The sequence below is a fragment of the Arvicanthis niloticus genome, chromosome 11, assembly GCF_011762505.2.
Source record: "Arvicanthis niloticus isolate mArvNil1 chromosome 11, mArvNil1.pat.X, whole genome shotgun sequence".
NCBI classification, from domain to species: Eukaryota; Metazoa; Chordata; class Mammalia; order Rodentia; family Muridae; genus Arvicanthis; species Arvicanthis niloticus.
The window spans coordinates 55,412,269-55,426,161 of record NC_047668.1 but is presented as its reverse complement, the minus strand read 5'-3'; the positions used below and the strand labels follow the sequence as shown (position 1 = coordinate 55,426,161).

General features: G+C 40.3%; 1 protein-coding gene across 1 annotated transcript in view; it reads left to right on the top strand.

Moving 5' to 3' along the window:
* Rab10 (RAB10, member RAS oncogene family) overlaps positions 1-13,893 on the top strand; it is a 50,837-nt gene that overhangs the window by 28,305 nt on the left and 8,639 nt on the right. Inside the window, exons 2-3 of the mRNA XM_034514020.2 lie at positions 7,315-7,375; positions 12,077-12,215. Coding sequence (XP_034369911.1) covers positions 7,315-7,375; positions 12,077-12,215 — 200 coding nt within the window. The remainder of the gene's footprint in view (positions 1-7,314; positions 7,376-12,076; positions 12,216-13,893) is intronic.

Below are 13,893 nucleotides of genomic sequence, written 5' to 3'. Positions count from 1 at the left end.
TTTTTTTCATTTAAAAATTTTATTTTATGTGCATGGGTGTTTTTCCTGCATGTATGTTTGTGTACCATGTACACCCAGTGTCTGTGAAGGCCAGAAAAGAGGGTGTTGAATTTTCTGCAACTCAAGTTAGAAACAGTTGTGAGTTGCCTTGTAGGTGCCGGGAGTCGAACCTTGCTCCTCTGGAAGAGTAGCCAGTGCTCTTAATCACTGAGGTGTCTCACAAACCTAACTGCTTAGCTTTTTAAAAGCAGTGATGTTTGAGGACTTCTAGTTCTGATCACTACCAAGTAACTAGTACACAGCCTGTGGCCTAGCTGTAAACAGCTAGGAAACTGGACAAACCTTGTGAAACAACTGTTTCCTGTGAAAAAGAAAAACTAAATTGAGCCCTGTAATCTCCTCGGATTTCTGTCTGAAACTGGATTCCAGTGCATAGTTCAAGCAGACAAAGGTAGTCTTCTCAGACCAAGGGACTAGAAAACAAAGTACAAGCTTTGGACAGAAGACAGGAATCCGTAGGGTTTACTAGCATAAAAGATTAAAGAGTGAGATACAGAAGTCTTCAGAAGAGTCCTTTTCTGTCTTTGGCTGACATTGGGTGAGGCTCATGGGCTGGGCAGGTAACAGCTATGAAAAAATTGGTGGAAGTTATTGGCACTCATAGGTTGGGAGACAGTTTAGTTTGTAATATGGTAAGGAGATCCTTATCACTAAGGGTAAAGTAATCTGAGAAAAGACCATTTTAGCCCCTAAAGGTGAGAAGGGTAGAGAAAAGAAAAAAGGGCCATTGGGGCTGGAAAGAAGAAGGCTTTGTGGTTAAGAGCACTGACTGTTCTTCCAGAGGTCCTGAGTTCAATTCCCAGCAACCACATGGTGGCTTACAACCATCTGTAATGGGATCCAGTGCCCTCTTCTGGTGTGTGTGAAGAGACCAACAGTATACTCACATACATAAAATAAATAAAATAAATTCGAAAGAAAAAAGGGCCTGATAACCCTTCAAAAGATTAAGCTAGGTGGTAGTTTAGTGGTAAAGTACTTGTATTACCATGAAGGAGGTACTGGATTCTATTCTCAGTGTCACAAAGTAAGCAAAGAAGATTAAGCTAGTTTTCAATTATCTGCCATAAAGGCAAAACCCATAATTTAAAACAGTCCATATATCATTATTGGCAGGTGTGGTGATGCACACATGTAACTCCAGTATTTGGGAGGTGGAAAGCAGAAGCGTCAAGAATTGAAAGCCAGTTGATTTTACTAGATTAAAAACTACAAGTGTTAACAATTAATCTGAAAATTGATAAGCTTTAGCTCTCTGGAGCTTATTACATGAGTGTGCCTACATTGACCATTGCACAACTCACAGTGGCTGGAGGCTGCAGTTAGTCTTCTTGCCACTGGATGGTGCTTGTGTGACATTTAAGTGGAATATAGTTGATTCTTTTTTAAATGAAACAAAATTCTTACAGTGTACACCGGACTGGCCTTGAATGTACAATAAGCCTTTTGCCCCTGACTGCCCAGCGACTGCATTATTGGCGTGTGCCACCATGCACAGAGGAGGTATATTTTCTGATGTTTCTCTCTTGAGCAGCTGATAGTAATACACATACTTACTGTAGTAAATGAAACACTGTTTTAAGCTGAGTCTCAGGAATCACCAGAAGTAGAAATTCTGTTCCTGTGTTATTATATAAGCATAACCTGTTGGCAGGTATTGATGATTGGATCAAATCCTGTATTTGTTTCAGCAGATGACAGGATTACAGGAGAATCTGATCATTCCTATTGATAGAATCTTGAAGGTGATTGATAAGTCTTTCTAACTTCTCTAAGAAGCTGAGCTAGTTAACTATTTTGCTCTGGTTCCTAAATTTAAAAAATATATATATATATATATATTATTTTTTAGGCATGGGTGTTTTGCCTGATGTATGTATGTCACCACCCATGTGCCAAGTATCCACAGAGGTCAGAAGAGGGCATTGGGTCCTCTGGAACTGGACTTACAGACTATTGTGAGTTGCTGTTTGGATTGTTGTAAATCAAACCCTAGTCTTCTATGAGAGCAGCAAGTGCTCTTAACTATTCAGCCAGTTCTGTTGTCTTGATCCCTAAATTTTATCCAAAGCTTTTCTGCTAAATTTCCCATGCTTAGCTATATACTGGGCATATGGGAGTATAAAAAGATGTTGTATGACAAAAGTATTGACTTAGGAAAAAGTATACAATTGTGTCTGTAGCTGTGAGTGGAGGCACACACCTATAATTCTAGCACTTGGGAGATAGAGGTAGAAGGATAGAGAATTGGAGGCCAGTGTGAGCTTTACATAGCCAGATCCTATATCAAAACAAAATAGATGTTTGTGACTAAGAAGAAAAATGGGAGTGACCATGCTAAGAAACATGGGTGTCTTTGTTTATACTCAGTGATGATCCAGTTGACATTTTTCACTGTTAGAGAGGATGTACTTGCAAATATGCCTCCTTGGTTAACCTAAATTTTATTTCGGTTAATATTGTGGGTACAAAAACAAATCCTTACCTCATGCCCACCTTATTTTGCCTTTGTCAGACATTTTTGGCTCTTTCTTCTGTTACTAGATTCTGTATTTCTTGTAACTTAAAACATTTTTTTTCAGGAACCCATTTTTTAAATTGTTAATTTATTTTTATTTTATGTGAATAAGTGTTTTTCCTGCATGTATGTCTGTGTGAGGTTGTTGGATCTCCTGGAGCTGGAGTTACAGATGGGTGTGACATGTGGGTGTTGAGAATTGAACCCAGGTCCTATGGAAGAACAACCCGTACTTTTAATTGCTGAACAATCTCTCCATCCCTCTGAAACAGGTTCCTATTATGGAACATAAGAATTGCCGGGCAGTGGTGGCGCATGCCTTTAATCCCAGCACTTGGGAAGCAGAGGCAGGTGGATTTCTGAGTTCAAGGCCAGCCTGGTCTACCAAGTGAGTTCAGGACAGCCAAGGCTATACAGAGAAACCCTGTCTCAAAATACAAAAAAAAAAAAAAAAAAAAAAAAAAAAGAATTAACACCACAAGATATTCCTGGTAACTTCTTACTCCCCTTTCAAATAGTAGCAGCACGTTTTGGTTAAGTGCTTGACCAAGTCGTGTACTGTAGTTCTGTTTCTTTCTTGGTTATTTCTGGCTTATAATCCCTTCATTTTTATAGTGTCTAGATTTTCAGGTGCTCTCCTTTAACTCAAGCAGCATCAACAGACCTTGTTTTTTCATAGATTGTATTGCTGTTTTCTCTTCTATCATCCACCCCTAGACCCAGTAGACACCCCTCTCCCCTCTTCCTCTTTTTCCTTTTAAAGACTAGGTCTCATGTAGCTCAGACTGGCCCTGAACTTGCCTTGTAGCTGAGGCTAACCTGCTTCCTGAGTGCAGGGTTGATAGTGGGAGGCACCCTCTCCAAAATAACTTCTCATTGTTCTCCAGGCCAACTTGATCTGTTCTTTTCATCACTCTGTTAGTGATTTCCTGTCTTCTTTTTCTCGATTTGACAAAACTGTCTCAGGATGCCTGTATGTAGAAATTCACATTTTTCCTCAGAATGCTTGTAATTGAATCTATAGACAGGAACCCAAAGATAAACAGGAGAAAAGATATAAAGATTTATGTTCACATGTGTGCCAGAGCCATGCAGAATGAAATCCAAAGAAGGGTCAGAATGGTTGCTGCTATAAATGTCCTTTTGAGAAAGAGAGGGGAAAGCAGGGTTGTTGGCAATTTAGGATTAAGAAATGATTTTTAGGGTAAATGGCTGGTCTTGGAGTGTAGGTACTTAGTTTGGAGAGATTCCTGCCTAGGTGGTGGTGACAGTTCAGGGGAAATGAAGAGTCAGCTCTGTGCCTCGCAGGCTGTTTTCTGTTGAGGTAAACTGTCTGGGGTGTGAGTTGGCTTCTGTGCAGTAGGTGTCTCGTGTCCGTCCTGCAGGCTAGGACACCTTAGCTTGATGCTCCTTCCCACCCGCCCTCAAACAGCTTTCCTTCATTAGATGCTACTATTGCTGTGAGTGGGGCTAGGTTGAATTGTGTGTGTGTGTGTGTGTGTGTGTGTGTGTTTGTTTTGAAAAAAGGTTAGATTTCAATTCTCAGCCTTTTCACAGTACCTGTTATGGTGCCACACTCGGAGACACTGTGTCTTACACACAGGCTGAACTCTTTGCTGTCTTTTACACTTGAGAATGGCTTTCACTTCATATTGGTGAGACATACTGAGAATTCTTGGCGTGTCTGTGGTGTATGCACGTAGTCTGTGTTCATATGTGAACATGAGAGGTCCAGAGGATTCATTTTGTGAGACAGCACCTCTTAACTAACTTTGCGACCCTCCTGTCTTCATCACTATCCTCTGCCCTACTGCTGGGATTACAAAGATGTACTTCCAGGCTGGAATCTGAAATCAAGGTCCTCTTGTTTGTACAATGTGGCGGTTAGATGTAATCAGCCTAGACTCACCTGGGAAGAGATTCTCAATGAGGGATTGTCCACGTTGGACTGTCCTGTTGGCTTGTCTGTGGAGTATTGTCGTCATTAAGTCTGTTGACTTACGAAGACCAGCCACTGTAGACAGAGAAATGGAAGCACCATTCTCTAGGCAGAGGATTCTGAATGAAGTGTGTGCAGCTGGACAAATGGAGCTACACACAAGTGAGCAAGTAGGGGGGTTACATCCATGTCTCTCTGCTTTGGACTATTGATGTGACATGACAGCTGCTTTAAGCTCCTGCCACTGGGATTTCTAGTCTGTGATTGACTATAACTTGGAATTGTGAGCTACAGTAAACGTCTTCCTGCTTTTTGTCAGGCATTTGTCACAGCAGCAGAAATGAAACTAGGACAACGCAGCAGGCTGTTTACTAACCACGTCTCCCTCCCGTCAAGCTCTTGAGTCTTCTATCTCTTGAATCCTACTGTTGCTTTTGAGATGTTTAGAATTGCCTTTTAATGTCACTTGTTTCTCTGCAAGCATTTATAAACTGCGCCACCACCCCCCCCCCCATGTTCTTACATTTTTCTGTGAGGCATGTGTCTTGATACTTTGTGTTCTACTTGATGACTCTTTGAGTTCAAAGGCAAATTTTTTAGGTTTTATGAGCATGAGTGTTTTATCTGCATGTACGTCTCTGCACCATATATGTGCAGTGTCTGAGGAGGCCAGAAGAGGGCATTGGATCCTTGGGAACTGGAGATAGTTGTGAGCCATCTTATGAGTGGGTGCTTGGAATTAAACTGGATCTTTTGGAAGAGCAGCCAGTGCTCTTAACTGCTGAGCCATCTCTCTCGTTCCTAGGGTGATCTTTCTATCTTGGCCAATTAAGCAGATCATTTAGAATAAACATTTTCCAGTGATCCCATGTTTTTATCCCAAGGGATTTAGAGCTTCTCTCAATTTTATCCTCTTTAGTCATACTTTCTAAAATAGTATTGATTGTTAGGAGTTATCAATTCAGACTAGTAAACTATATATGCCTCGATGGAATTGTTGGTCTTAATCAGTCTATTAGGTCATGTTAGGACAGTTATTCCCAAGAAAACAAAAATATAGCCTGTGGCTATAAAGGTTAATGCTGGTAAATGTTCCTTTTTTCTTTTCATTAGATATGTTGAATCAGGGCAACCTAGAAAAATTAGATAATAATTTGACAAGCTCAAAGTCAGAGGGGAAAGAAATTCAAGATTTTAGAAAGAGGAACATTTTGGACTGTGGATGCCAGCACGTTTTGCTGAGAGACTAGTTATTAAAATGAGGGTGTTAATCTGGTGGCACATGCCTTTAAGCCCAGCTCTTGGAGGCTGAGGCAGAATCCAAGAATTCATAGCTATCCTGGGCTACTTAAAGATGAAAAGAGACAGAAAGAGATTCTGATTGATATCAGTCTCTTGTTTTGGGCCCCCAGAAAACAGGACTCAAATATTAATTCCTATCCTAGAAAAAAATACTTGCAGATTCTTCAGATACTTAAACTTCATAAATGATGTGCACTTGTTAAACTGTCACCCTTCTGCTTGTCATGGGGAAGCAATGGGGACAGGATAGTTACTGGAATCACCTAACGGATTCTAATCACCTTTAGATTTTATCTGTTTGTTAAGATGGCAGTGTGTCAGTTCTGAACTTTGGCTTACCTTTAGGTATTTGAATTTTAAACAGTTTTCATTGTTAATTGCTTATTGTCCATTGAGGAGTTGTGCTCCTTAGGAGTGAATCTAGCTAGGGCTTGACAGATAAATTGAAGCCTGCTGAAAAACAAGCCTGAGTTAAGAAGAGGCTTTAGTAAGTACTATGTTCTTACTCTGTGCACCAGGTTGAACTTGAACTCACAGGGATCCACCTGTCTCTGCCTCTTGAGTACTGGGATTAAAAGCATGTTATACCACTACCAGGCCTGAAGTACCATATTCTTACAGTGAAGGTGTGTGTGTGCCCTGGTGTACATGCATGTATGTAGGCAAGAGGTTGATGGCTAGTATTTCTCAATCACTGTCCATCTTATGTTTGGGGATTTTGTTTTAAGTCTATTTATTTATTTACATGCTTATTTGAGGGAAGGGGCATGCATGTGGAGGTCAGAGGACTACTTGTGGCATACAGTATTCTCCTTCCACTATCTAGGCCCCAGGGATGGAACTTAGGTTTTCAGGCTTGACAGAAAACATTGTTGCTGGATGAGCCATCTCACAAGCTTCTGTTTGATATTTTTTGAGACAGAGTCCATCACTGAACCTGGGGTATGCTGAAGGCTAGATTTTCTGGTCGGCAAATACTCATGCTTATGTAGCCACCACATTACTGACTGGGCCATCTTACTAGCCTGTGTCTCACAAAATTTCATTTTAGTTTGATTTTTCCCATAATGTTTTTTATTTCTTCTATGACTCATGATAGTGTTTTGTTACTGATTTTCATTTAATTTGTGGGATCAGAGTACATTGTGGCATATGTTCATCTGTACTGTAAGAAAGAGTGTAGAGTCCCAGCATTGGGGAGGCAAAGGCAAGTATATCTCCATGAGTTGGAAGCTAGCCTGGTCTAAACATAGCAAGTTCCAAACCAGTTAAGGCTACAAATTTTTACTTTTTGGGTTTTTTTTTTTTTTTTTTTTTTTTTTTTTTTTTGTAGAGATTTTTCTGTCTATATTTTAGAAATAAATTTTAAAATGAATAGGCATTAAGATCTTCAACTAAAATATTAAGTATTTAAATTTTTAAGTATTTTGACTTTCAAAAAATTGGTTGTTGCCAAGTAAAGCAGGAATTACAGTTTACCTTCCTTGTGTTACAGGAATAGACTTTAAGATCAAAACAGTGGAACTACAAGGGAAGAAGATCAAGCTACAGATATGGTGAGTTTACTTACTTTCTGTGTTGGTGCCAGTTGCTTACAGTTACAGCAATACTCTCCTTTGCCGTTTGCTCGGTGTCTTCTAGACTGCCTTTCCTGAACAAGCTGTGTGTGACCTTTCAGGAAGTGAAAATTATTGCCATTGACTTCACAGTCCATAATGTTTGTGCCTAAGCTAAAAATAACTCCCTCAGTAGTGTCTGAAGCACACGCTTCACCCACCACGTGGATTGAGGGAGAGACACTGCTTTGACTCCTTGGAATGTAGCACTCCTTTTATAGTGTATCATTGGCAATAATAGTATTTTACAACATTCTCTCAGCTGCACATCTTTAATTTTGTGCAAGGAAAATTCTGCTTTTGCCTTGTCATTTTAGCAACCTGATCATACTAATTAGACTGGTAACAAATAATTTTAATAGCAGAGGAAAACTGCATGGTTTTGAAAACAGGAAAAAAGTGAAAATAGGCTTAGAAATGTATGTTATGGTTAAAAAAAAGGTAATTATGAGGCGTGCAGTGTTTAATTGCTCTTCAGATATTTAATATCAATTTTTCTTTTGGGTTGAATCTAGAGCACTCGATTAGACTTGGACTGTGTGTGAGAGACATTCTAAAAGTAGTATCACTAACAATAGGCATCTTTATCCCTGAGCTAAAGGTAACTCCTAGAGTTAGTGATGCAGGAAGTTTCTTCTGTTGGTTTGAAGTTGTTGGAGAGACGGTGTAGTGGTTAAAAGCAAGACCTTCTTCTACAGAGGCCCCAAGTTCAATTCCCAGCATCTACACCAGGCAGCTTGCAGGCACCTACATGTGTGTGTACACACACACACCATCATCGATGTTGCTTATTGCCTTAATTTCTGGAGGCTAGTTAGCATAATGAGAATCCATGTGTTGGAGCATCTCAGATCAATCCAAGTCTGATGGCATGTTTGTAATCTCAGTTTGGGAGGAGTGGAGACAGTATAATCAGGAACTCAGGGCTACACACCAGATTCTAGGAAAACCCCAGCCACATGCTACCATGTTTTAAACAACAAACAAGAGAGCCAGGTCATTTTGGTAAGGTATGGTTATATTGAGAAGTAAAATGTAACCCAGGTGTCCCAGTACACGCCCTTAATCCCAGCACTCAGGGGGCAGAGGCAGGTGGATCTCTGTGAGTTTGAGGCCAATCTGGTCTACAGAGTTCCAGGACAGCCAGGAGAAACCCTGTCTCAAAAAAAACAAAAACCAAAAAACCAGAAAAGTACAAATGTAGGAAGTGTGCACATTAAAATGGGACACAGAAAACTTTCACAAATTTACCTGGGTCATTCTAACAGAAATGAGAGGCTATAAGTAGGCTTTATGGTTCTGAAAAATGAAGACAAATTTTTAAAAACAGGCCCAGGTAGATGGCTGAATAGGGAAAGGTAACTGCCACCAAACCTGACAACCTGAATTTGGCCCTCAGAACCCACATGGTGACTGGTGATACCTGGCTCCCCAGAAATTGTCCTCTGATCTCTACACATATGTCTTGGCACGTATGCGCCTCCCCCAAAAATAAGAAAACAAGTTTTTAATAAATCAAGTAACAGAATAGTTAATTAAAACAAATCTCTATGAACACAAAGTGATGATTACCCTTTTGGGGACATTAATACTTTCGTATCTTTAATGTTGATATTTCATAGCTAACCAACATAATATAAACCTGTAGGTACCATGATGTAGGTTGAGTGTGTTGTGTTCCTTTTTTGTAGAAAATTTAAGATTTAACACAGAAATATGTGTATTGTTTGCTAATTGTGCGATGTGAATGACTAGGGAAGGGGAAGCAGAAAGTGTTGGCGGCATTTGTAGCGGAGTAATGATAGTTTCTTAGGCTGCCTACGCTATAGTGAGACACTGACCTGAGTCCTGACATCACTTTCCCAAGGCACATTTGAGCTGCATTCCATGTAGGAGACTTGAAGCTTTCTCTATAGGAGTAGAATTATTGGTCAGTTTATAACACCTCAGAAAAGGAAAGCAGCCCTACTCGCCTGTGTTCCTGCTGTGCTGAGGAGGCCTTGGCACTTTTGGCTTTTGTTTTGTAGTGCCGAGGGTCGAGACAAAAAGGAACGATTTTAAATAATGGGGTGCTAGAAGGCCTCAGAGAGTAAGGAAAATACATCAATCTATGGGGAGCTGTTCTAGGAAGGGACAAGGGTGGGAGCTTAGAGACAAATGGGTAAACGGGAGGGAGGCTGTGTCTTCAAAAACCAAAAGAAGAAACTAATACGGTGTTTGTAGTCACATGTTTTATCTTTATTATTCTTTTAATTAATTAATTTATTCATTTACTTTACACCTAGATCACTACCCACCTCCTCCCAGTCCCCTATCTCTGTTATTCTTAATATTTTTTATACTAACAATCAGAACAAGGAGTCTTATGAATAATAAAACTTACTTAAGTATCCTCCTGTCCTTTTAACTTCTAGGGGGAAAAGTAATTTGTTCTGAGTTGCCCAATATTTTCTCTCCTTTCTTGCTGTGGCTGTCAAGGTTTTCAGTTAAATTTCTACAAATGAATCAAAGCAAAGGAGTTGAATAATCTCAGTTTTTCTCATTTCCAATTTCCTGTTTCTCTCCTGTTACTTTCCTGTGTTTAGTTATAAAGTGCTTCAAAGCATGTCTGATTAAGATGATAGGGGAAGAGAACTAGTGCTGAGCCGGGGCCATTCCCTCTGGGTGGAGAGTGAGGCTACCAGTGCAGTCATAGTGCCCAAACTCTCTGCAAAAGACCAGAAGGTGCTCGCTCAGGATGATGGAAGTGTTGGCTAGCAAAGACCTCTGTAGTTGACAGTAGCTAATGGAGCCCTCAACACCCTGACCAATGTAATTGTTGCGGTTCATTTTGGGGGTGGAGGCAGCCTTGACCCTGGTCTGTTTGCCGTTATGAATCTGCTCCTGCACTGGCACACTTAGGGGCTGAGGAGCTGTCTCAGTGGTTAAGATTTTGCTGTACAAATAAGAGGACCAGAGTTAAGATTCCTAGAACCACATAAATACTGGATGGATGGCGGTATTGGCCTATAATTCCAGTCTGAAACGGTGGAGGAGAGATATTCAAAGGAAACTGGCTATTGAGAATAGTCATATCGGCAAGCTCTAAGGTTGTTTAGGAGACCCTGTCTTGATGAATAATAGGAAAGAGCAATCAAGCTCTGATCCTGACATCAGCCTTGGGCATCCATACACATACATGCACACCAGAGACACACATATCAATTGTAGTGTAGTGGCAAAACCAAAGTTTGACATTAGTGTTATGTTGAGGGATGATTTTATGCACATAACACTAATGTCAATTACTACTACAATTGATATGTTTGGATTACTTTTATGGGCTAAGCATGGTGGGACACACCTTTAATCCCAGTAATTGGAAGACAGAGATAGGAGAATCTCTGAGTTTAAGGTCATCCTAGTCTGCATAGCAAGGTCCAGGCTGGCCAGAACTAAGTTGTGAAGTCTTGTTTCAAAAGAGCCAGGAAGGGAAGGGAGGTGATGGCTCTACCTTTTAAGAGCACACAACTTTTGTCCCAGTACTTGAGAGGCAGAGGCAGGTGGATCTCTGTGAGTTCAAGTCCAGTCTGGCCTACAGAGTGAGTTTCCAGGGCAGCCAGGACTATAAGATGAAACTCTGCCCCGCCTCCCCCCACCCCCCCAAAAAAAGGAAACAAATACATAAGTAATTTTTAAAATTGCTTTTACAAAAAAAAAGGCAGGCATTGGTTCTGATGCCCTCTTCTTGTCTCTGAAGGGCACCAGGCAGTCATGTAATGCACACATATTCATACATATTACACATTAAAACAAACATAAAATAAAGACACGAAGAGAGGTGAGGGAGGAGACTGGCTAGGTGGCTCAGTGATTGGATTGAGAGCACTGGCTGCTCTCCCAGAGCACCCAGATTTAATTCATAACACCCACATGGCAGCTCACAACTGTCCATAACCTGAGTACAGGAGGATCTGATGCCCTCCTCTGGCTTCTATGGGCACCAAGCACAGGTGTGGCACACAGACATGCTTGTGGGCAGAACACTCACACACATAGAAAATAAAATAATTTTTCAAAAAATTAAAAATAGGAGGTGGGGATGTGGAGGGGTGAGGGTGTCCCACAGTGGTGGATGCCTGGTCTGCGCGAGTGAGTTAGTAAACAGTTATCTTTACAGTTTTCATGAAGATCCTAAACGTTGTGATCTTTAAATGATCTAAAAATTTCACATGCTTCTGTATTACCTTACAGAATTAGGAATATGAATAAAATGGATCCAGGAGTTTTTATATGGCTTGTGGATATTTACTAAATAATTTCAAAACATTTTTTTGTCAATTTTTGCTGTTTTTCCTTTGAGCTCTGTATGAGTAGTTCATTAATTTCCTCCAACTATGAAATGAAGAGCATACAATGATAATTTCCTTTTTGGCTCCTGTGATGCTGTTACTTTGGAGGCTGATGCAGAAACTATGAGTTCAAGCTTTCTTAGAGTCTGAGCTCAGTCTGCTCAGAAGAGTTAAATGAGTGCTTATTCTGTTCTCCTTTGTGATTAAAAGTGGATTTTAATCTATATTTTTACTACTATTCTATTTTACATTTTATTTGAAGTGTAGTGATACTAAAGTACTTAATACAATTATTGGTGGTTCATTTCAGGGACACAGCAGGCCAGGAGCGATTTCACACCATCACAACCTCCTACTACAGAGGAGCAATGGGCATCATGCTAGTGTATGACATCACCAACGGTAAAAGCTTTGAAAACATCAGCAAGTGGCTTAGAAACATAGATGAGGTAAGACATAGCAGGAGCATGTGCCCTCCCTCCCTAAACATCTGAGCAGTTCATCTTCAAAATTTGTTCAATAATTCTGTGTATTAAGATAATAAAAATTGCCAGTGGTTTTCATGATGTTTTTCTCTTAAGTGAATTATTTCTCAGTGAATTTTTATTGAGTGATTTAAAAGGTTTTTAATTAGTAAGTTATGGAAAAGTCATATTGCTCCAGACATTTTGAAATGTTTAGGTATTAAGACACTGCCTGTCAGAAGACAACCTCATAGAGTCTGTTTTCTCTTTACACCTTTATATGGCTTTCAGGGATCCAATCCATGGTCCCTAGGCTGACAGACAAGCATCTTGACCCACTGAACGTTTCATTTTCTTGAAGCTCTATATATTCTGAATGATAGATGATTTGCAAGCATTGTCTGCTTTGTGGGTGGCCTTGTCACTGTCTTTTGAGAGGTCGCATCTATTTCAGGCTAGCCTTGAACTTACTGAGGATGACTTCTAATCCTTTTGCCTCTTCCAGTTTATGTGCTGCTAGGGGCTGAGCCCAGAGCTTCCTGTACACCAGGCAAGCAATCTCCCAACTGAGCTATCTCCCAGTCCTTCTCACTGTTTTGGTAACGTATTTGTAAAGCAGGAAAGAAAAATGAGGGCAGCTAATGGGACATGAATTGAGAAATCTGTCCCATATCTCAGAGTCTGGTTGAAGTTCTGCCAGGTCCCAGAGTCAAGAATGCCAATGTAGCCGGGCAGTAGTGGCACACGCCTTTAATCCCAGCACTTGGGAGGCGGAGGCAGAGGCAGGCAGATTTCTGAGTTCGGGGCCAGTCTGGTCTACAGAGTGAGTTCCAGGACAGCCAAGGCTATACAGAGAAACCCTGTCTCGAAAAACAACAAAACAGAAGAATGCCAATGCAGTCAGTAATGTTTACTGTGTGATTTGCCTACAAAGAGAGACTGTTTCTTCTGTATAAAGATATTCCCAATAAGAATTTTTAAATAGTAGTGCCCTATGCTGAAGGTCCTTGACATATATGACCTTCACGTATGGCCTTCCTCCTTTCCCAGATACTAGCTTGTAATTTTCAGGAAATTTTATTACTTAAACTTTCTTTATAATAATGAAAATGTGCCTTAGCTCTCTCTGCAGTGCTTGTGATGTATGGTTTTACTTTACAAGTCTGCAATCTTATCTAATGTGCTTCAGAAACCACCCTGTGATGTCACATACAGAAAAAGGGCAGAAACAAGAGTAAGGTTCCTTAGAGCAAAGTAATTTAAAAGCCATCCCCAAATCCCAGGCATGGTAATGCATGCCTTTAACCACAGCACCTGGGAGGCAGAAGCAGACAGGTCTCTCTGAGTTCAAGGCCATCAAAGCTATATAGTAAGAACTTGTCTTTTTTTTTTTTTTTTTTAAGCCACAAACCATATGTATAAAAGTTGCTAAGATGCTTAAATGTGACTCTTGAAATCACGCTAACAATTAGTTGTGCACAGTCCTTTCTAGGCGCCTCATTTCTATTAACTTCTCTGCTTACATGTGTGTTAAAACTCCTAATAAACTTCAACTGTTTCACACTGACTTGTCCCCAAATTCTCTTTTTTTAAAAGACCTGTTTTTACTTATATGAATGTGTCTGTATGAACAAATACTACATCTGTGGGGGTGCCCCCTAAT